At 45.6% G+C, this 21,841-nt stretch overlaps 2 protein-coding genes and 1 long non-coding RNA gene across 3 annotated transcripts; 2 read left to right on the plus strand and 1 right to left on the minus strand.

Moving 5' to 3' along the window:
• Positions 1-1,037: 1,037 nt before the first annotated feature.
• On the minus strand, positions 1,038-1,530 carry LOC106815524. Its single transcript, XR_001394756.1, has 2 exons — positions 1,439-1,530; positions 1,038-1,294 (listed from the first exon to the last, which is right to left on the minus strand). It is a non-coding gene; the product is annotated as an uncharacterized LOC106815524 (long non-coding RNA).
• A 12,789-nt stretch (positions 1,531-14,319) lies between these two features.
• Positions 14,320-17,167, plus strand: LOC106815520 (ankyrin-3-like). Its single transcript, XM_014819984.1, has 3 exons — positions 14,320-14,340; positions 15,157-15,781; positions 16,188-17,167. The coding sequence occupies exons 2-3, from the start codon at positions 15,167-15,169 to the stop codon at positions 16,815-16,817; spliced, it is 1,245 nt and encodes a 414-aa protein (XP_014675470.1). The 5' UTR covers positions 14,320-14,340; positions 15,157-15,166; the 3' UTR covers positions 16,818-17,167.
• Positions 17,168-17,944: 777 nt separating this feature from the next.
• LOC106815519 (uncharacterized protein K02A2.6-like) lies at positions 17,945-19,693 on the plus strand. Its single transcript, XM_014819983.1, has one exon. It carries the CDS (start codon positions 17,945-17,947, stop codon positions 19,691-19,693), a length of 1,749 nt encoding a protein of 582 aa, XP_014675469.1.
• The last annotated feature ends 2,148 nt before the right edge of the window (positions 19,694-21,841 follow it).

The raw sequence follows: 21,841 nt of genomic DNA on the forward strand, positions 1-21,841 counted from the left end.
TAGCTGCACTGAGGTGACCATGACAGAGGAGCGGCGGTTGGCGAGTGACATACGCGTTTGACGTGCTTGTGTGGCACATTGCGCTTGGGGGGAGGTGTAGTGTAGCATCTTCTGAGGGGTGTTCAACAGCGCGAACGCTCGCAGCACGAACGCAGCGCGACTTGAACGACACACGAGCGCTCGCTTTATTCAAGAGGGCGGTTTCCTCATCAGATTCAATTGCGAGATTTTAATGTCTTCGAACAAATACTAGTCTGGTTGCTTATGCATTCCCGTGGGAATTTAATGATTAAAGCAAGAGACCTATGTTAATATCTTTATAATATAGTATAGAACAAGAAAAATAAAGGTGGCAATCTGGGATATTGCGCAAACATTATTTTATCAGCGATTTTATGAAACTCGCCGATCGCAAAATTAACTATTTTCCCAAAAATACAATTTTTTAAATAAAAAGACGATTTAAGCAGTTACAAACTTAATTTTGGTGTCAAAATGCAAGGAATGGAAGGATCCACTAAAATAGTAACAATTTATGACCATAATGATGACGTTTTAGACATGGACCGGCAAAAACTATGAAAATGCGCTCAACGAATACTTCGGTTTCATCGTCGATATTGAACATAAATGGCAATAACTTCACAAATGTACAACCCAGTGATCATTTTTATATACCAAAATCAACCTCTATTATTCCCCTGATTAAAAATATTAAAAACATTGGCAAAATGTTTGTAAAACATTTAATAATAATTACTAACATAACCCACCCCCCTAGTGAAAGTTAATTTACACCAAAATCGTCATGTGAGTTTTTCTTATATTGAATGAAATTCATACCATAAATATGTCTATAGAGTCCTTTCAAAGTCTTATATGTCAAACTGGGAACCCCTGCATAACTCGTCTGGAGCAAATTTAAGATGGCTGCCTATTTTACCATTCATAATATACACATCGCCGATTAAGATTCATACCTTGTTAAATTACAGTTTCGCAAATAGCATGCAAATTGCAAAGAGTCATAACAAGTATTCACAATCATAGCTTGTCACTTTATTAACAATTGCCAACTACAAGTATATTTTGTACAATACACAAGCTGCGAAGAGGCATTCTTTACTCATCGTCATCGCTCGATGGTTCATCATCATCATCCTGGCCAACATCGTCATCTGGCATGTTGTCGCACCCATCTCCCTCTGAGCAGCTACAAAGTTCCGTGCATCGTAGCCCAGCCTTCCTGCACTTGCAGCGGTTTGATGAACACTTCGTTTTGGCACAGGAGCACCTGTAAGTCACATATAATTGTGTCAAGTCAATGGCGTCAATAGCCATGATTATACAATGCTAATTTATTATGTCAGCACAACCATACCTATATGTATATATATTCTACATTTAAACATATATATATATTGGCCAATGCTATTACCTGACGAGATGAATCACTGCTTCTGGGGCAGGCGGCAGCGTTGTCATGACAGGCCTGTACTGTCCTTCCACCAAATACCAGCCATAGTCATCAGGTAAAGTTTTCTGCTATGGCACTTGACCAGTTCCATGAGCAAAACAATGCAATGGTGAAAGGTTCTGGTGGGGCTATAGGACTGACAGGCAATCCAGGAGCACTCAGACGCTGGATGGTAGCAAGGCCAAAAATTGCCAGGATTACTACAGGAGTTTGAGGAACAGCCCATAAAGCAACAGGGTGAGGCTGTTGACACTGGACACTCTCACCATGACCAGCAACCTGGAGTGCAAGCAGCATTCCTGAAGGAGGTTAAGGCACTTGTGACAGTGCTGAAAGAGATGGGGAATCCATTTCTAGAACACAGCCAAGACCTACTAGTCATTGACACAAGGGACATCATGGACACCCAAGTGGCTGAAACTGTGAGAAAGATTGAGACCCTTGGTGAGAAGCAGTACACTAAGTTTGTGACAAAAAGGTTAGAACAGTGTACCACACCTGTCACACAGACACTTCCAAAGAACAAGTTGCCACTTTTCAGTAGGCCACCGGTCAAGATTAAGTCAAAACAGAAAGCACAGCTCGCAGCACTGAAGAGTGACTGTGGTCTCTTTTCGAGGCTGTACATCTCCTGTCAAACTCGAGATGGAGACATCAACAATTTCTTCTCCCATGAAAACCAGGCAGCCCCGCCAGCTCTGTCAACTGGAGGAAAAATGCGGTTTGGGGTTAAAGCAGATCTACTTCGCTGCCTGGAATCAGATCTGCTCAAAAACAATAGTGTGCCTGTGGCTGATGCAACAATTTTCGATAGTGCAGCAGTGGTTCAAATGCTAAATCCTGGGACATCAAGAACATTTAAAGAGTATGCAGAAAGGGTGTTTGCACCATACATCTCTGCTGAACTCGAGAAATGCAGCTGCATCGACCTTGTCTGGGATGTATACCTACCTGCCAGCCTGAAAGCCTCACTCGGACAGAATAGAGGAAAGGGCATCAGGAAAAGGGTGTCTCCTTCTACTGTGATGCCAAAGAACTGAAAGGACTTCCTTCGAGTCAATGAAAGCAAACCCTAATTATTTGCTTTCCTGTCACGCGAGGCTGTTCACATTCCTCTAGCAGAAGGCAAGGAACTGTATGCAACAGTTGAAAGTGGGGTCCTGTGCTCTCCTGTCGAGTCATCCTTGGGCCGCCTTGCCCCATGTTCACAAGAGGAGGCTGCCACTTGTCTACTTCTGCATGTAAAAATGCAGTGCAAAAGGGTGACCATACGTGCCATTGATACTGATGTGGTGGTACTGGCTGTGGCTTCATTCTGCAAGATAGCTCCTGATGAGCTGTTGGTGGCCTTTGGTGTTGGCTCAAGCGTTCGGTACATAGCTGTTTACGAAATGCTTGCCACAATGAATCCAACACAGTGTCTCACTCTCCCAGTCTTTCACGCTTTCACCGGATGTGACACTGTATCTGCATTCGCTGGCAGAGGAAAGAAGACTGCCTGGGAAACTTGAGTCTTTTCCAGAGGTGAATGATGCTTTCAGTGAACTCCTATGCATGCCGAGTGAGGTCAGTGAAGGATCAATGTTATTGCTAGAGCGTTTTGTGGTGCTGCTGTATGACCGAACCAGTGAGAGCACGGAAGTGAATGATGCCAGGAAACAGCTCTTCACACAGAAGTCTAGAACTCTAGAGAACATTCCTCCAACCCAGGCAGCACTGAAGCAGCACATCAAGCGCTCTTGCTACCAGGCCAACTGTTGGAACCAGGCATTGGTCATGGATCCAGAGATTCCAGAACCATCTGACTGGGGCTGGACAAAGGAAACAACTGGGTGGCAGCCTCTTTGGACCACTCTCCCTAATGCAAAATCGTGCCATGAATTGATCCACTGTCGCTGCGAGAAAGCGTGCACTGGACGCTGCAAGTGTGCCAAAGCTGCTCTGTGCTGTTCTGTGTGCTGCTTGTGTGTGACTGTGCTGTGTGTTCTGTTCTGTTTTGAACATTACCAATAGGATATTTGAAAATAGGATATTCGACTTTTTGAACGTAATTCGACCTTGACCTTGGCCTAAATGCATGTCCTTGAGTTCTAGCGATCTCAAAGATATCACCAAATGAATGGTCATCCCCAATTTAGTTGGAATCAACACCTTAAATATTTTTCTACGCTGTTTGGTTCCAAAATTAAGCGCGTTTGAACACCAAGACCCGGTGGACTGGTGGCCATCTTGGATTTGACCTCTCACGGTCCTCAGAGCTCAAATCTGACTTCCGTCCACATCTTAAAATAAACATCATGGTATATACTAACTATGCTAGAAATTTCATGCTTTTCTCATAAAATGCACAATTGTTGTGGTTATCTGCTGCACTAATATGGAGAATGTTCTTAGAATATTTTTGGCTAATGTAACCAAACTAGAACCTCCAGCGAATGTTACGAGAATGTTCCGTGTTTGCTGGGTATACTTCTGTAGTCGAAATTTCAGTCGCTGGATTCTCAGCTGACAATCAGCAAGTGATTTTGCGAAGATAAACACAAGCGGTTTATGGTCGGTCTCTGCGATAATACTCTGTCCATAAATATACTGGTGGAAACGCTCACACCCGAATACAATACTGGGAGTCTCCTTTTCGGTCTCCGTCATGGCTCTCGAAGCATATGCCACAGGACACCATTCACCATCATAAAGCTGTAGCGATACAGCCCCTAAACCTGACTGTGAAGCATCTGTTGACATCTTGATCTGTCTCTTTGGGTCATAAAACTTCAGCACTGGTTCACTAGATAGCAAGTCTTTGAGTCGCGTCCAGGCTTTCTCATGTTCGTGCTGCCATTCCCACTGTGTTTTGTAATGTAAGAGTGATCTGAGCGGTGCTGTCTCCGTAGACAGATCAGGCACAAACTTTGCTAGATATGTCACCATTCCTAAGAATCTCTGCAATTTCTTCTTGTTGGTTGGTCTATCATTGCATGGATTGCTTTGATCTTGGTGCTGTCAGGCTTGACTCCCTTGTCACTGATAACATCTCCAATGAACGTCAGTTCAGAAACACTGATAACGCACTTGTCTGCATTCATCCTCAAGTTCTCTTCCCTGGCTCTGTCTAAGACACGCTTTAGACTGGCATCATGTTCTTCCTGAGATGCTCCCTGGGTAATAATAACATCCATACTGGTATCAACACCTGGTATGTCACTGAACATGTTGTAGATAGTCCTATGGTAGACTTCTGGGGCAGAGGATATTCCAAATGGTAGACGGAGATAGCGATATCTCCCAAATGGTGTGATAAATGTGCATACCTTGGATGAATCCTCATCTAGTCGCAGCTGCCAAAACCCGCTGGATGCGTCCAACTTCGTGAATACTTTGGCTCCAGCAAACTTTGACATAATTTCTTCTCTGGTCGGAAGTTTAAAATGCTCTTGCCGTATGGCTTTGTTGAGGTTCTTGGGATCTAGACAAAAACACGACCAGTGAGCTGACCCACTCTGTCGGCTCGTCAATCTTTGTAATCACGTCAAGAGATTCCATTCTGTCAAGTTCTTCTTATAGTTTATCATGCAGTCCAAATGGTACCTTTCTGCAAGGTTCCACAACAGGTGTCACCGCATCGTCAAGACGAATCTTGCGTATTCCGGGCAAACAACCTAGCCCTTTGAATATATCTGTATATTCTGTGCGTACACTGTCACAGAAACCTGAAGTCTTTCTCTTGTGTGATTCTGTGTTCACTGATTGCCTCTGTTCAGAATCTGTATTTGTGTCTTCCTGATTCTCTGCATCCACTTGCTAAACACGCCGGACTAATCTCAATTTCTCACATTCTTGAAGTCCTAGAATTGGATGAACAGGCTCTTGCGTCACGATAAACACTGCTTCGTTTACCTTCCCCTTGTGTTCAATGTTTATGATACATTGTCCCTTGACTGGCACATCATGACCAGCATAAGCTGTCAATTTCACTTTGCTTGTGTGCAACTTGGGTTTACGTCTTATGGAGCAAAATTCATGTTCACTAATGATATTGGCATTAGCACCAGTGTCGAACTTCATAGGTAATACAGTACCACTAACGTCTAATGGAACTATCCAACTCTGTGATGTGTTAGCTGTGTTCACAGTATCAACAAAGAACTCGTCAGACTGTTTATTGTCAATGTCATACTCAGTCTACACTGCATGAACCTTCTGTCCTTGCTTGTGTTTGTCTGAGTTTGGGCAACATTTGATAAAATGTCCAATTTTCCCACGCCTAATACATTGTTTACCATGAGCTGGATAATCATTTGGTCGGTACCTGTACCCACAAAACTTGCAACTATCCTTCTTCACTTCTTGGTTGCGAGAGTTATGTCTCTTTGACTCGTCACTAGATTTCAGCTGTCACTTGTATACAGCATCACACAATGTACAACTACCACTAGCACCCGCTGCTTCGCCACTCAACTGACCAACTTGTGAAAGGGTGGCATCTTCCGCCCTACAAATGTCTATGGCTTTCGCCAATGTTAACTTCTCCTCACGCAGAAGGCGTTTTCTCAGTGTGTTACTTGGTATCCCACAAATAACCCCAAACCGTCTTGCAAAATCCCAAATTCACACGTCTTTGCTCGCGTGCGTAATTCCGTCACAAAATGGTCTATGGACTCACCTGGTTTTTGTACTGTTGTGAAAAACCGGTGTCTTTCGAACGTCACGTTCGTTCTTGGGATACAATAGTCCTTAAACTTCAAACGGATCTTGGCCAGATCATTTGCGTCACCTGCTTCGGCCCACGTGAAACCATTATAAACTTCCAGGGCTGGTTCCCCAATGACGTGCAGGAAGATAGCGGTTTGTATCGCATCATCCTTCTTGGCCCCACCACTCGCCGCCATATACACATGAAATCTTTGCGTGAATCTTGTCCAGTTATCGCTGAGATTTCTCCCGGACAAATCCAATGGCTGCGGAGGTTTTAGTGACTGCATCTTGTCGTCAGAGCAAACACGAACACTTCTGACACCATGTAATGTTATTTGTGTCCGTGACAATCACTAACAATTGACAACAGGGTTCAAACATATAACGTGTATTCTGACGATCCAAATGTGTACAATATGGCGAACACTGGCTGAGCAACTGACGACTGCACATATGTTGTGTGCAAGCATGGTATAGGGGGCGGTCCTAATATAGTACAGTTCAATATGTAGGGAGCAGTCTTTATGTTAAACTGTTCATATCATTACACACGAGTACAAATGTTAAGTTTGCAAATCATTTTGCTCTGTAAAAAAAACTCTAAAGGCTTAGTTGGGTTCAGCTGAATATAAAATAAAAAAATAAATAAAACAATTATTTTACCATGAAATGTATGCAATTCGGAAAGAACTTATTACCACCATAATCACATATTTGATGTGCTCCTGCTACCACACACCACCAAAAAATAATCATTAGTGACCCACTGTTCAGACGATCCACTTGTCATAATGTACCCATTAATAGGGTATATATATGTATATGTATATATATATACTATAGACTGTATATGCAGTCCAACAATAGACTGAAAGGACACTACACCTTAGACTTATAGGGAATAAGCATGTTATGCTTGATGCTCACACATGTGCATAGTCAACGCAGATATCTTTTGTGAATAACTGGAAAGCTTCCACACCATGCGTGCATACCACGCGACACACACGTTGTTCTCGACGCGACATCTGACGGTCATATATCATAACATCTCCCCTCTTTATTGAAAATAAACATTTCCTGCGTGAGTGCTTCATAGGTATGCACTAGAAGTGTATACGTAACTCAAAATCAAACATAACAAAGCCAAGCGAATACTCACGTACGTACTCACTGCCTGCTTGATCTTTGCCCTTACCTTGTAGCTGCGCTGAGGTGACCATGACAGAGGAGCGGCGGTTGGCGAGTGACATACGCGTTTGACGTGCTTGTGTGGCACATTGCGCTTGGGGGGAGGGGTAGTGTAGCATCTTCTGAGGCGTGTTCAACAGCGAGAACGCTCGCAGCACGAACGCAGCGCCACTTGAACGACACAAAGCTATGCACCGAGCGCTCGCTTTATCTAAGATGGCGGCTTCCTCATCAGATTTAATCGCGAGATTTTAATGTCTTCGAACTGTGGCGGTGGCACCGGTCACCACGATTCCCAGCTAGGTAATTGTGAGGTAGCTCACTGGGAACCACGGGCAGGGAATGGGTTAATGTTTCATATTTGTGATTGTATAATTATTTGTGAGGTCCGGTGTCATTTAGTGTGCGTTTTAGTAGTGTTTTGCCTGCTCACCAATTGTTGTTGTGGATAGTCGAGTGCCTACATGGGGGCAGCCATGTTGGGTTGGTTAGCCACCCCCTCTAGTGGCAGAGAGTAACGCGGGAGAAATAAACAGCTGACTCGGTGTGTGAGGCGGGAGCGATACGGTTGTGTTTTGTCCCGGGAGTTGGCTGAAGTAACAATGGAGTTTTGTGGGCGTTTAGAGAGGTAGCACTCGAGTTTGTCTCGGGCGTCTAGAGGACGAAAACATAACCTCCTTGGTGGAGGTAACAAACTAACAGGGACGAAAACATAACCTCCTTGGTGGAGGTAACAAACTAACAGGGACGAAAATATAACCTCCTTGGCGGAGGTAACAAACTAACAGGGGTGAAAACATAATCTCCTTGGCAGAGGTAACAAACGAACAGGGGCGAAAACACAACTTTCTTGGCGGAGGTAACAAACTAAGGGTGTTGCTATCCCCCAGGCGTGGAGGGAGGGGCACGTGATACAGTTGACGTATACCTCAAAATCATTAATCATTCGGTAACGCTAACTGCAACACCTCCAACGATAACATAACTCTAAATACATATATCTTGGAGCGCTATTTATAGCTATTGTGATACATAAAAATCAATCTATGGTATGGAGACATATCATGATGCAAAAACCCTAACCCTAATCCTAACCCTAACCCTAAACCTAACCCGAATCCTAACCTTAACCCTAACCCTAACCCGAACCCTAACCCTAACCCTAACCCTGACCCTAACCCTAATCCTAACACTATCCTAACACTAGTGCTGCCACGTTGCGGTCACCTCCCTCCACGCCCGGCGGATAGCATTACCCACAAACTAACAGGGACGAAAGCATAACCTCCTTGGCGGAGCTATATAATGACCTTCACTTGCTCAATAGCGTGCTCGTTCCTATAATATAATATTCTTAACATAGTTATTCGCAACATTTCACTCTTGCTCATCGTCGGACTCACTAGATAAATCGCTCACGTGGGTATGTTTAAACGTCCGCAGATTGAACTTAAACTTTAAACAGCAGAGAACTTTGAACGTGGGGCGTGCCAGACGCAGAATTGATAAACAGCACCCAACCTTCCGTCGTTCCTATTTGCACAGTGCAAGCGTCTGGCAGCCCTCGCACCTATATAAAGCGGTGAGCGAGGAGCAACCATTCCCAGACAGTTATTGAGGACTCATTGTTGCACACATCCTCTCTATACTGATCGCTGCAACAGCCACCATCATCACCCCACAGCTATAGGTTCCCGAGAATTCTAAACACTTCAATCATGGTGAGATTCGCTATTTGTGTTGTACTAGTTTGTCCGTGAGTTGTGGTGGTTCTTGGGTGTTAGTCGTCTTAGATTTTGACTCATAGTTACTACTAGAAAGTTATCAGAGCATGGAGGAGTGAGCACTGTACAATTTGAATTGAGCTAATATGCGTACACGTACACGCATACATAAAAATATTAACCGTTATAATAAATGGTATAATCGCACTGTGAATGTTCCTTCAGTTTTGGAAGCAGGAATTGGAAACAGTAGTTGCAAATTCAGTATTTGTTCATTGATTTTGTTCAACAATATCACTATTTGAAATAATTCCTCGTACATCGAGAAGAGAGCGAGAGAGATCCGTAGGGCGTTATGAGTCACTTCACTTGCGTCTGAGTCACGAGGTTCAAAATCTTGCTCCTATAGTATCAAAAGTATCCAGATGAGACAGGATACCAGAGAAGTGTTGCCGAAAGGAGGTGTTGATCTTAACTGCTTAGCGTGGATCTTGCGCGCAGTTTCGCGGCAAGGCGCACGCGACTGCGAGAACGTCCTACGACAGTATGCAGCGCTGGCAGCTATGGATCCGTGCGCACGCCTATATCTGTATAGCCTTTGTTTATACACCGGGTTGACATTTATTATAAGACGTAACGTAAGGCCAGCAGAGCGGGGTGGGGTGCCCCGTTGTCACGTTTGTGGTGTGGCATTGTCGACTAACCACGCTATCGCACCGGAGCCGGAACGAACGCCGGGTTGGGTACTACGGAGTGAGCGCAGTAGCATAGTGAGGCGCTCTGGTGGCTAGCTGAGTCCGGGTGGCGACGATCACGGCCATGTCAACGCATCCGGACATACTAGGTGAGTGTTCTTACCTAAGGTTATTGCTAGTCACTACGTGTCGACTGGTGGCGCCCTCGGGTGTCGCGGAGAGACATATAAAACGCTACAGAACAAATACTGTTAAACGAATTAGCAGTGAATGAAAAATGAAATGAAGTTGAAACAGAGTGAAATTCAAGTCAGAAGTGTTAGATTCACATTTACCAGATTGCCCGTCGCCATCTTGAAAACAACTTGCGCGCTGCGCGAACAGCCTCGGGAGCCTGATCGCGCTCGACCGCGCGGTGTCGTTCAGCAGGCAAGCGCACGTGAGCGTTTACGCTGTTGAACACGCATCTTGTGATTGTTATGGTGAATAGATAAGCAGATGATTGTAGATAAAGTTGACAATATTCATTCTGCGTTGCATTACATTATGGCCGTGGTGGTACTACTACTGACACCTGGTGGTAGAAAACATTAACATCAGATACATTACTGAACGTGACAGGTAGGTCTGTGTGCTGCAGCCGCATCAGCTGCGTTCGGCTCTGCGGCGGAGTGTAGTAGAAGGTTTCCTCGTCACTCTCCGTCACGTCTAGCGGAGAGACCACGGGAGATCTGCTAGCCAGCTTCCTCGAGCGTTTCGCAGGACTGCCACTCTTTTCTTCGCTGCCACGCTTCTACAACACGAGCAACGTCAAGAATGTTTTAAATGCTGTATACGCCAAATTTTTCGCATACAGATGTTTTCGCGAATTCTGACTTCGCGAGTGGTTAATTTTGCGGTCGGTGAATTATGAATTATTCGGTATGAAGTATTTGCGTGTTGTTATTTTCGCGTCGGGGACGCTTTCGCGAAATTCGCGAAAATTAAACCACCGCGAAATATACAGCTAATACAATAGGTCAGAACAAAGGCAATGTTAATACATCCCAGCGATTGTAAAAACGGACACAATGTTCAATATCTATCTAATAAGATAACTATCGAGAATACACAGCTATGATCAATCATGATCATGATAATCAAACACTCGTTTCTGGTGATTAATTGATTAATCAATTGATTAATTGATCAACCCAAGGTAATTGATGTAATTGTGATACGTACGTGTGATTGTTACACATCGCAGTCGATAAACGACAATCAGACCTTTGTTCAAATGACAAAGAGTTGGAAAGGTGTTGATTGTTTGTCAGAAATGATATGAATTTTTGAATTTTTCTATGAAACATGTATGACGTCAGTATTGGGTATCGCTGCTTCCTATACGGTGCTTCGGTCTTCTGAACAGCCGAGGAAAGTAAGGCCACAGTGCCTATAAATGGCACAACTTTCCCTTTCCTCGCGCCATGCCAGATACCAGGAGTTGGTCGGCGCTAGTGTCGCGCGCTAGACATATGCGTGTATGCCGTGATTACTGATAATCGTATAGAATCACATCACAGATAAAGAATATAGATGTACAGTATACAGATCTGTATTCTATATCTACGATCACATCCTCACTCGTATCGTCCATAGCTTCGTCGAATGAAAAGTTTTCTCAAAATTCATTGACAAGTTAGGGGAATTCACACTGACATGCTATATTGCCGCAACTGTGACGTGATTGTCAACCCCAAACTCGTCCCGATAACTTATAGCTGGCGAATGTAGGGGATAGCGGTGGATTTGGTTGCTAACCACCAGAACACGTATATTTACTTGTACGTGCTCTGCTACCCATTCTATATAAATAGATGTGAAACCTTTATATAACGGAAACCGATAGCCGAAATGCTTAGACGCGTGAAGGATGGGGACAGAAGTGGATTCGAGGCGGCGTTTGGCATGTGGGAGGGGTGGTTTAGGAGCCGATATCTCCGCCTAGGAGTATCGTATTGACAAGCGGTTGGTCTTGTTATAGAGAGCAAAAAATTCTGCTTAATGCAATACTATGAAATTGTTATAGACTCGCAGGCAAAGTAGAATAATGTTGTCGTGAAATAGCACTATTTTCCCGTTTTTCCGTTGTACACTCTAGGTATTATTAGCTATTCGTAATATGGAACTAATTCCTTTGCGTATTGCTTTGCTCTGTGCTGCTACAGAACGTCATGACAGCAGTACCTACGTCGTGTTAAAGGGAACGGTCGACAGCCGTCATGTTGAAGATGTCGGCGACGTTGTTTTGCCTGAAGTTCTTCATGTAACGTCATGTTCTGCACACAATGGCCAACTTCGTCAATATAATCGATTTGGATGACATTTGCCACGCGTAGTTAGACTTATATAGCTGAACGGCACATATATGACCGCCGGAGAATGTATAACTGTACAGCCAGCTGTACATGAGCCGGCCAAGGCAAAGTCTGCTGAGGCATTTAGAAGTATAACACACACAAAAACCATCGAATCATTATGAACAAGGGTCAACAGTGGTATTTCCTTACTGCTTATAAGGCTGGTGAGGTAAATGGAATGAACGGTTACAAATACATCGCAATATATGCTGTTATATGCTAGGACTCTATATGCTTTACATTGCACAGTCGTTCAATTGTCAGACATTGCGCAACGACATGCCCCACCAGGAAAAATTAGGACAGAGAAATAATGCATACGGAAGAATACCCAATACTTTATCATTCACTAACCGAACACTTCAGCACCACACAAGTACCACACAAATATCGTGAATGTTGTATAGAGTTACAGCTAGCTGCAAACAAAACATGAATTACAACGAATGAACACCATTTCTCAGCTTTCTTGAATATGGACTCAATGAACAGAAGGCTATAATGAAATGTTACATAATATACGTGATGGGCGTGATGGGCGCAGCCCGATGATTGGCACGTAGTGCCACGCTTACACAGGCATCGCCCCCAGCCCCTCATCCAACAAAGTACATCTACTGCATTTTCGAGCGAATCGCCGATCTCACGTTCTGCCGCATCAATCTACTCGCGAATTGTCTTAATCGATAGCTAGTGGCTCGTTAACAAAAATTATGGCTATTTAGCACGCTGCGCCCTCGAATTTCCTCGTAAATCCGCATTTTAGTAAGACCGTAAGCCCCGCCCATTATTCCTTATACGGCGTGTACGGCGGTACGGCGGCTCTGAGCCGAGGGCTTATCCGTTATCTGGCCATTTTGCAGACACGTTGTCGCCAGCGCAGTTCCAACGTGTGGGTGACACAAGGTCAACGCGTTAACGCCTAGATTACAGCCCTGGTGCAGCACCTGGTGGCAGCCCGGTGGTAGGTTACTGGGGGTAGATTAATCAAGCTGCGTACGCAAAATATTTAGCGTAAATCTTATGGGAGGGGATATGTGTCAAAATTCAAACGTTCAATTGAGCGATTGATTGTTCAATTGAACAGTCAATTTAATCATTCAAACGTTCAATTGATCGATTGATTGTTCAATTGAACAGTCAATTTAATTATTCAAACGTTCAATTGATTGATTAATTGTTCAATTGATTGTCCAATTGATCATATTATTATATGCTTTATATTGCAATTAAAACAAGAGCAATCTGAGATAGCAAACCTCCGCCACAGCGTAAAAGTCCCCCATCTTGTTGGTTTGTTAAAATTTTCAGAAAAAAACGATGCAGGATTTTTTTTGATAAATTTAGAATGTGTCCGATGTCTTCCCCGCAAATTTTTTTTAAAACAAAAATTTAAACAAAATCATGGATCCAGATCTGGATTCGGATCACCACCAAAATCTTGGTTGTGGGCCCAAGACCAACCCGTCCAAAAAATTGCATAAAAATCCGTCCGTAACCTTTTAAGATATCCTGTTGATAGACAAACCAAGTCACCAACAAACTAACCGAGGCGAAAACATAACCTCCTTGGCGGAGATAACAAACGAACAAAGGCGAAAACATAACCTCCTTGGCGGAGGTAACAAACTAACAGAGGCGAAAACATAACCTCTTTGGCAGAGGTAACAAACTAACAGGGGCGAAAACATAACCTCCTTGGCGGAGGTAACAAACGAACAGGGGCAAAAACATAACCTCCTTGGCGAAGGTAACAAACGAACAGGGGCGAAAACATAACCTTCTTGGCGAAGGTAACAAACGAACAGGGGCGAAAACATAACCTCCTTAGCGGAGGTATATAATGACCTTCACTTGCTCAATAATGCGCTCTTTCCTATAATATAATATTCCTACGCGAACAGATTTATTCGAAACATTTCACTCTTGCTCATCGTCGGACTCACTAGATAAATCGCGCACGCGGGTACGTTTAAACGTACGCAGCAATTTTTAGAACTTTGAACTAGGGGCGTGCCAAACGCAGAATTGATAAACAGCACCCAGCCCTCCGTCGTTCCTATTTGCACAGTGCAAGCGTCTGGCAGCGTGGGCCCTCGCACCTATATAAAGCGGTGAGCGAGGAGCAACCATTCCCTGACAGTTACCGAGGACTCATCGTTGTACACATCCTCTCTATACTGATCGCTGCAACAGCCACCATCATCACCTCACAGCTATAGGTTCCCGAGAATTCCAACCACTTTAATCATGGTAAGATTTGCTACTTGTGTTGTACTAGTTTGTCCGTGTTGTGGTGGTTCTTGGGTGTTAGTCGTCTTAGATTTTGCAGCATAGTTACTACTAAAAAGTTATCAGAGCATGGAGGAGTGAGCATTGTACAATTTGAATTGAGCTAATATGCGTACACGTACACTTATACATAGAAATATTAACCGTTATAATAAATTGTTTAATCGCACTGTGAATGTTCATTCAGTTCTGGAAGCAAGAATTGGAAATAGTAGTTGCAAATTCAGTATTTGTTCATTGATTTTGTTCAACAATATCACTATTTTAACTAGTTCCTCGTACATCGAGAAGAGAGCGAGAGAGATCCGTAGTGCGTTATGAGTCACTTCACTTGCGTCTGAGTCACGAGGTTCAAAATCTCGCTCCTACAGTATCAAAAGTATCAAGTAGTCCTAGAGTATATATATATATAGTATCCGATTATGATCTAAACAATCACGAACAGATCTCATATAAATCTATCAACACGTATTCATGTCATCGAACATTTACTCATTGATTTCTTATCGATTTTAAGAAAAATTAAGATTCTTAATTTTTCTCCAGAATGGAGTGACGCCGCTGATGACGGCGGTGAAGCAGGGCAAGGAGGCGGTGGTGCGGATGCTGCTCTCACAGGGCGCCGACGCCAACGCCGCGGGCTCGTACGGACAGACCTCCCTGTACCACGCGGCTAGCTCTGGCAGGCTGGACATCATGCGCCTGCTACTGGAGGCCGGTGCAGATTCAAATGTCGCCATACCGAGGAACGGAGTGACGCCGCTGATGAAGGCGGTGAGGGAGGACAAGGAGGCGGCAGTGCGGATGCTGCTCTCACACGGCGCCGACGCCAACGTCGCGGACTCGCACGGAGTAACCACCCTGTACCAAGCAGCTTGGTTTGGCCAGCTGGACATCATGCGCCTGCTACTGGAGGCCGGCGCCAACCCCAACGTCGCCATGACGAAGAGCGGAACGACGCTGCTGTTGAAGGCGGTGAGAAAGGGCAATAAGGCGATGGTGCGGATGCTGCTCTCACACGGCGCCGACGCCAACGTCGCGGACTCGCAAGAACGGACATCCCTGTACCATGCGGCTTGCTTGGGCCGGCTGGACATCGTGCGCCTGCTACTGGAGTCCGGCGCCAACGCCAACGCCGCGGACTCGTACGGACAAACCTCCCTGCTCATCGCGGCTCACTGTAACCCGTCTGGTCGGCTGGACATCATGCGCCTGCTACTGGAGGCCGGCGCCGACCCCAACGTTGCCGAGACGGAAAAAATGGAGAGTTTTACCCCGTTACACTACTCCTGTGGTCAACTTCATACCGAGGTAAAACTACGGGCGTATACTTGAGACCAAATTTTAGCAATGTCCTAATGTATTTTCCTATAGATGGTAAAGGTAATCAGTAATAGTAATCAGATAACAGTTAATAATAGATATTTTATACTGTTTTACCGCGTTATATTACTCCTGCAATCTACTCGGTACCGAGGTGAAACTGCGGGCGTACATTGTGAACGACGGAGACAATTTTAGCGATGTTCCAAAGTATTTTTGTATAGATAATAAAGGTAATCAGTAATAGTAATCGGTTAATAGTTAATAAATGAATAATAGTAATAGTTAGTAATAGGCAACAGTAATAAACGTAGTATGCTCGGAGAAACTTGTTCTTTAAGCAACAAACGAAAAATCGGGTTGTTAACGATCCTCGTTTCTTTTGTTCACACAGATAATTACTCACCTCTTGAAACACGGAGCTGACCCGAACCTCGTCGATTGTAACAAGAGGACGCCGCTCGCTATAATAGGCAGCAAGGCGGAGGTGAGAAGACCCGGAATGAACGAGCAAAGAGAATTCGCAGCAGAAATGGAACTTCAGAAATCAATGCTACAAGCAGAGTCAGTGGTACAAGCGGCGTCAGCTCTCCTACAGACGTGCGAGTCCGCCGGCGTACTTCTACAGGTTAACACACGTGACAGCGAGGGCAACACCCCGCTGCATAGCTTCTGTAGGATGATGCTCGCATGCAAAGACGATGTTTACGCGCGAGAGAGGGAGGGGTGCGTGCTGATAGTGCACGCGCTGGTGTTCAACCACGGCGCACACGTCGACGTGGTGAACGCACGGGGAGAGACGCCATACGAACTCTGGCGCCGGATTTACTCGACGCGTTTTCGTGGAAACGTGGAGTCGATTGACGAGATACATGGCAGAATGAGCGCGCAGTATCATTTGCTGAAATGCCACTGCGCGCGCGTTATCGTCAGACACAGCGTTGCATACAAGAACAGGCTGCCTCCGAATCTCATAGAATTTGTCAGGGCACACGCTAGACCAAGGCAACGTAGGCGACACTAAGCGTGTTAACCGAGGAAGCCCATGTAGGATCGGAGATGCGATAACCCAGAAAAATATTATCAATACTTGGTAGGTCTATGTTCTAATTGTTGCACGTGTTGGCAGACGTGTTTCATTACAATGTAAAATCGAGTATATATAGTAACACTAATCATTTTCTATAGAAATGTGTAGATTATCGGTATGATGCCTGAGTGAATTGGCACGATTTAATAACCACGAGTACAAATGTTAAAAGTTTGCAAATCATTTTGCTCTGTAAAAAAACTCTTACAGAGGCTCTGTTGTAAAGAGCTTAAAAGGCTTAGTTGGGTTCTCAGTATTAAAAATAAAATAAAATAAAACATAACTATTTTACCATGAAATGTATGCAATTCGGTAAGTACTTATTACCACCAGAATCACATATTTGATGTGCTCCTGCTACCACACACCACCAAAAAATTATAATCATTATTGACCCACTGTTCAGACGATCCACTTGTCATAATGTACCTACTAATAGGGTATATATATATATATACTGTAGACTGTATATGCAGTCAAACCATAGACTGAAGCGACCCTACGCCCTAGACTTATAAGGAATAAGCCTGTTATGGTTGATGCTCACACATGATCATAGTCAACGTAGATATCCTTTTTGAATAACTTGAATGCTTTCACACCATGCGTGCATGCCACGCGACACACACGTTGTTCTCGACGCGACATCTGACGGTCATATATCATAACATCTCCCCTATTTAATGAAAATAAACATTTCCTGAGTGAGTGCTTCATAGGTATGCAGTGTATATGTAACTCAAAATCAAACATAACAAAGCCAAGTGAATACTCACGTACGTACTCACTGCCTGCTTGTTCTTTGCCCTTACCTTGTAGCTGCGTGTGGTATATTGAGACCTAGCCTAATGGTTAGTGTAGTCGCCGCTATGGCGCTGCGGGAGCTACGACACCACCTATAAACAGTTAATAAATACTTTCCAATATGGTCGAATCCTGAACATGTTATGATTTCAGAGGTTTGTAATAATCTGTATATCTATCATACTAAATTGAACCTATACGTCGGATCAAGACGCTACAGTGGCGACGAGGATTTAAGGAACAAGTTCAGGCGATTTATGGCCAAAATAGCCATCGAGTTAGTGGGATTGTCAGCGTTTGACTGTGGTGGCCAACAGACAACAGTGGGACCACGTTGGACTGTGGAGGCGAAAGGTGTTGTGAATGAGGCCCAGGAGAAGGCTCTGCTCCTCCATTCGGTGGGGTCTGATGTGCAAGAGTTGTATGAGACATTGACTGATCCGGGGCCAGGTGTCGGTGTGGTAGAAGATACTGCAAGCTCAACCCAGAAGGTGATCCGAACACTTGACGCACATTTTATAGTGAAACGCAATGAAACATATGAACGGCATGTGTTCCGGGCAATGGCCCAGTCAAAATCAGAGACTGTCGATCAGTTGGTAGCCCGATTGAGGAAACAAGGGGCGTATTGTGGTTTTGCAAATGTGGAGCAGGATATCCGAGATCAGATCATTGACAAGTGCCAATCAACCAAACTGAGGCGTAAGCTGTTAGAAAAGAGTGAATTAACCTTGTCGAAGGCGATGGACATTGCTAGAGCTTTAGAGTCGGTAGAAAACCAAATGAAGGTTATGGACTTGGCAAGTGGTCTTGAGACAAGCACAAGTGGCGAGGTGAACGTGGTAAAAAGGCGAGAGTGGAAACAACCGAGCAACAAGTCGGGCAAAGCGTGTTATCGATGTGGCAATGTCGGACATTATGCGCGAGACGAGTGCTGTCCGGCAAAGAAGGCGACCTGCGACAAGTGTGGGAAGGTCGGACATTATGCAAAAGTGTGTCACACGAAGCTGCCAGGGACCAGTGCCGGTGGAGATCGCCAGGGCCGCAGTGGAGAAGGCCAGAGATTCAAGTGGAAATCGCGTGTGAAAAACATGAACTTAGTGGAACCCGACTCAAATGATGAGGACTCAGACGGGGTGATGGGTATGTACTCGATACAAGAGGGCAAAAGACCCCCGGTGAAGGTTCACATGAAAATTGAAAATGTTGGTCAAGAGTTGCAGGTTGATACAGGGGCCAGCGTATCAGTAATGCCCGCCCGCATGTATCGTGAAGAGTATGCTCAAATTCCGTTACAAAAGTGCAATGTGAAGTTGACGGCCTATGGTGGCCGGGCATTGAAAGTGTTGGGGCAAATGATGGTGAAAGTTGAGTACCAAAAGACAGAATGTACACTACCCCTGGTGGTTGTAGACTCAGAGGGACCCTTGTTGTTGGGTAGAAACTGGCTAGCTCACATCAAGCTGAATTGGGCTCAGATCTTTATGGTTCAAGGTACATGTGAGTCCAAAAGTGTGGAAGAAGTAGTGAAGCAACATGCCAAGTTATTTGAGAGTGAGTTGGGAACAGTAAAAGGGTTCAAAGCTGACATCAAACTGAGGGAAGGAGCGCAACCCATATTCCATCGTGCAAGGCCGGTGCCGTATGCCCTAAGGGATAAAGTTGAGGCCGAGTTAGATCGCTTAGAGGCAGAAGGGGTGATCAAAAAGGTGAAATCAAGTGATTGGGCATCACCCATAGTGTGCGTTCCAAAGAAGGATGGAGCGATTAGAATTTGCGGGGATTTTAAGGTGTCCGTAAACCAAGTACTCATAGACAATCCCTATCCATTACCTGATATGGAAGACATGTTCGCGACCATGGGGCAAGGTACAGTGTTTAGTAAAATAGACCTGTCGAATGCGTACCAGCAGATGACTCTGACCGAAGAGTCACAGCAATATTTGACCATTAACACGCATAAGGGGCTGTGTAACGCAGGTTTTAACGTTACTGTTTTAAGTTAATGAAGTAGAATGTATGTGAAGCCAAAATACATAGATAAGATAAGATAAGAATAGACGTCAGATGTTTACCATGACTAGAACGCTTTTATTTGGTGAAGTTTACAATGCCTCGGTCGTGCCTGCTAGTAGCCCGGTTGCTGAGCGGAGTTCTCCCTTCTATCTCCTACTCCTCGTCTGACCCTTACGTTCGGACGAGGAGCAGCAGTCGGGAGTTTCTCCTCCCCTCCTCGTCTGACACTTGGTTCAGACGAGGAGCCGTCTAATCTCCTCGATTCCGCCCGCGCTCCGGCTTTTATACTTACAGGCACTCCCGCGGCGCATGCGTGATGCATCCACCGGTAGCCGCATCGGTGTCAACAGGCCAATTATAAACCGATTGAGGTCACTAGGACGACTCGGCATCGGCGTCAACAAGCCAATTATAAACCGATTCAGGTCACTAGGACTCTCGACATCGGCATCGGCGTATGCGCGAGGCATGCGCCATGCCTTCGCGTTAACATCGAGATATAAAGCCGCTGCACTATGTAGATATTGCTTTACACTAATTGGGCCCCTATATGCGGGGCACAATATCTAGCCGCAAGTGATATCTATGTAGATATTGCTTTACACTAATTGGGCCCCTATAGGCGGGGCATATTGCCGCGTGTAATATCTATGCGCTATTTCCTCCGTACTACGTCGGCAGGGGGGGGGAATTAGTGGCTCTACTAGCCTGTAACGCTTTGCAGCGTTACACTTCTCCCCCTACTAAACCGATGTTCAGAAGTGGACATCGAATGCCAGTCTCCTGGCTGGCCGTACGCGTCATGATAATTTTTATAGCCGCCGGTAGACAATCATGTAACATTATTATGTATTGTGAATTATGTATTTATTTGTATTGATGGTAGCTATGTCGCTATCTAACAGAGCATGCAACCGAATAATGTTACATGATTGTCTACTGGTGTGGGCCTCGACCACGCGACCGCGCCCGCGAGCCCCCCCGCACACCGCCACAAACTACTAGAGGATATTCGCGTTCTTGTGGCTGCGAAGCTGAAGCGACGTGAAGTTGCTCAGTTGAGGCATCAGTGGTCGACTCTACCTCGTCGGATGGGTCGGTGAGGGCGGGCCTGATTGGTATCGTGCATGGCGGAACAAGACTGCGGCGTCGCGGCAGACAAGATGGCCGTCGCGGCAGACAAGATGGCCGTCGCGGCCATGTGTTTGGGGTTAAAGTCTGAGGGGGAGTTGCACTCCTCAACCTGGAATTCGTGTTGTAATGGTCCTCGTGACTGTTTGGCCCTCTGATCTGGCGCGTATCTGCGCCTCCGGGTTTATGCCACGCCGCGTCGTCTGCGGCTGGAGGTCTTGTCGCGTCTGGCTGCGCGGGGAAGAGAGTCGGTCGATCGCCCGCGTGCGGCTGTGAGCGTGCCTGCGGCGGGGTGGGGCTAGCATAGCCCGCCTCGCCTCGCAGCACAGGCGTCGCAGCATAGGCTGCGGCGACGCTGGCGCATGAGGCGCAGGGGGTGCAGGCCCAGTTGAACGCTGGCGTGGGGGGGGGGGCCCGGGCCGGATACAGTCGGGCGACGGCTAGCTCAGGCGCAGGCGGCGCAGTTTTCATGGCTGGAAGCTCCTGGGCGCAGGTGGGCACAGTGGCAAATGGCTGGCGCAGTGCGCAGCGTCCGCGGCAGAAACAGGCAAGCGTACGTAGTTGCCGTTCCTCCGTCTTGAACGCAANTCGTTTGAGTTGAGTAAGTCCAAGTTCTTAGAAAGTCGAGTGCTGGTTCCGTACGACGAGAAACGGAAACTGATTTTAGCGTGTGATGCCTCCCCCTACGGGGTGGGAGCTGTGATATCACATGTCATGGACGATGGCAGTGAGCGGCCGATCGCGTTCGCATCACGTACGCTTACTGCGAGTGAGAAAAACTATTCTCAAATTGAGAAAGAGGCGTTAGGCATTGTGTTTGGGGTCCGAAAATTCCATAAATACTTGTATGGGAGAGAATTTCACCTGTTGACAGACCACAAGCCACTGGTGACAATTCTGGGACCAAAAACGGGAATTCCAACACTAGCGGCCGCGCGGATGCAAAGATGGGCAATCATATTGCAAGCCTACAAATATACGGTAGATTACCGGCGGTCAGTTGAGCA

This window comes from Priapulus caudatus, unplaced genomic scaffold (assembly GCF_000485595.1).
Source record: "Priapulus caudatus unplaced genomic scaffold, Priapulus_caudatus-5.0.1 Scaffold1137, whole genome shotgun sequence".
In the NCBI taxonomy this organism is placed as follows: Eukaryota; Metazoa; Priapulida; class Priapulimorpha; order Priapulimorphida; family Priapulidae; genus Priapulus; species Priapulus caudatus.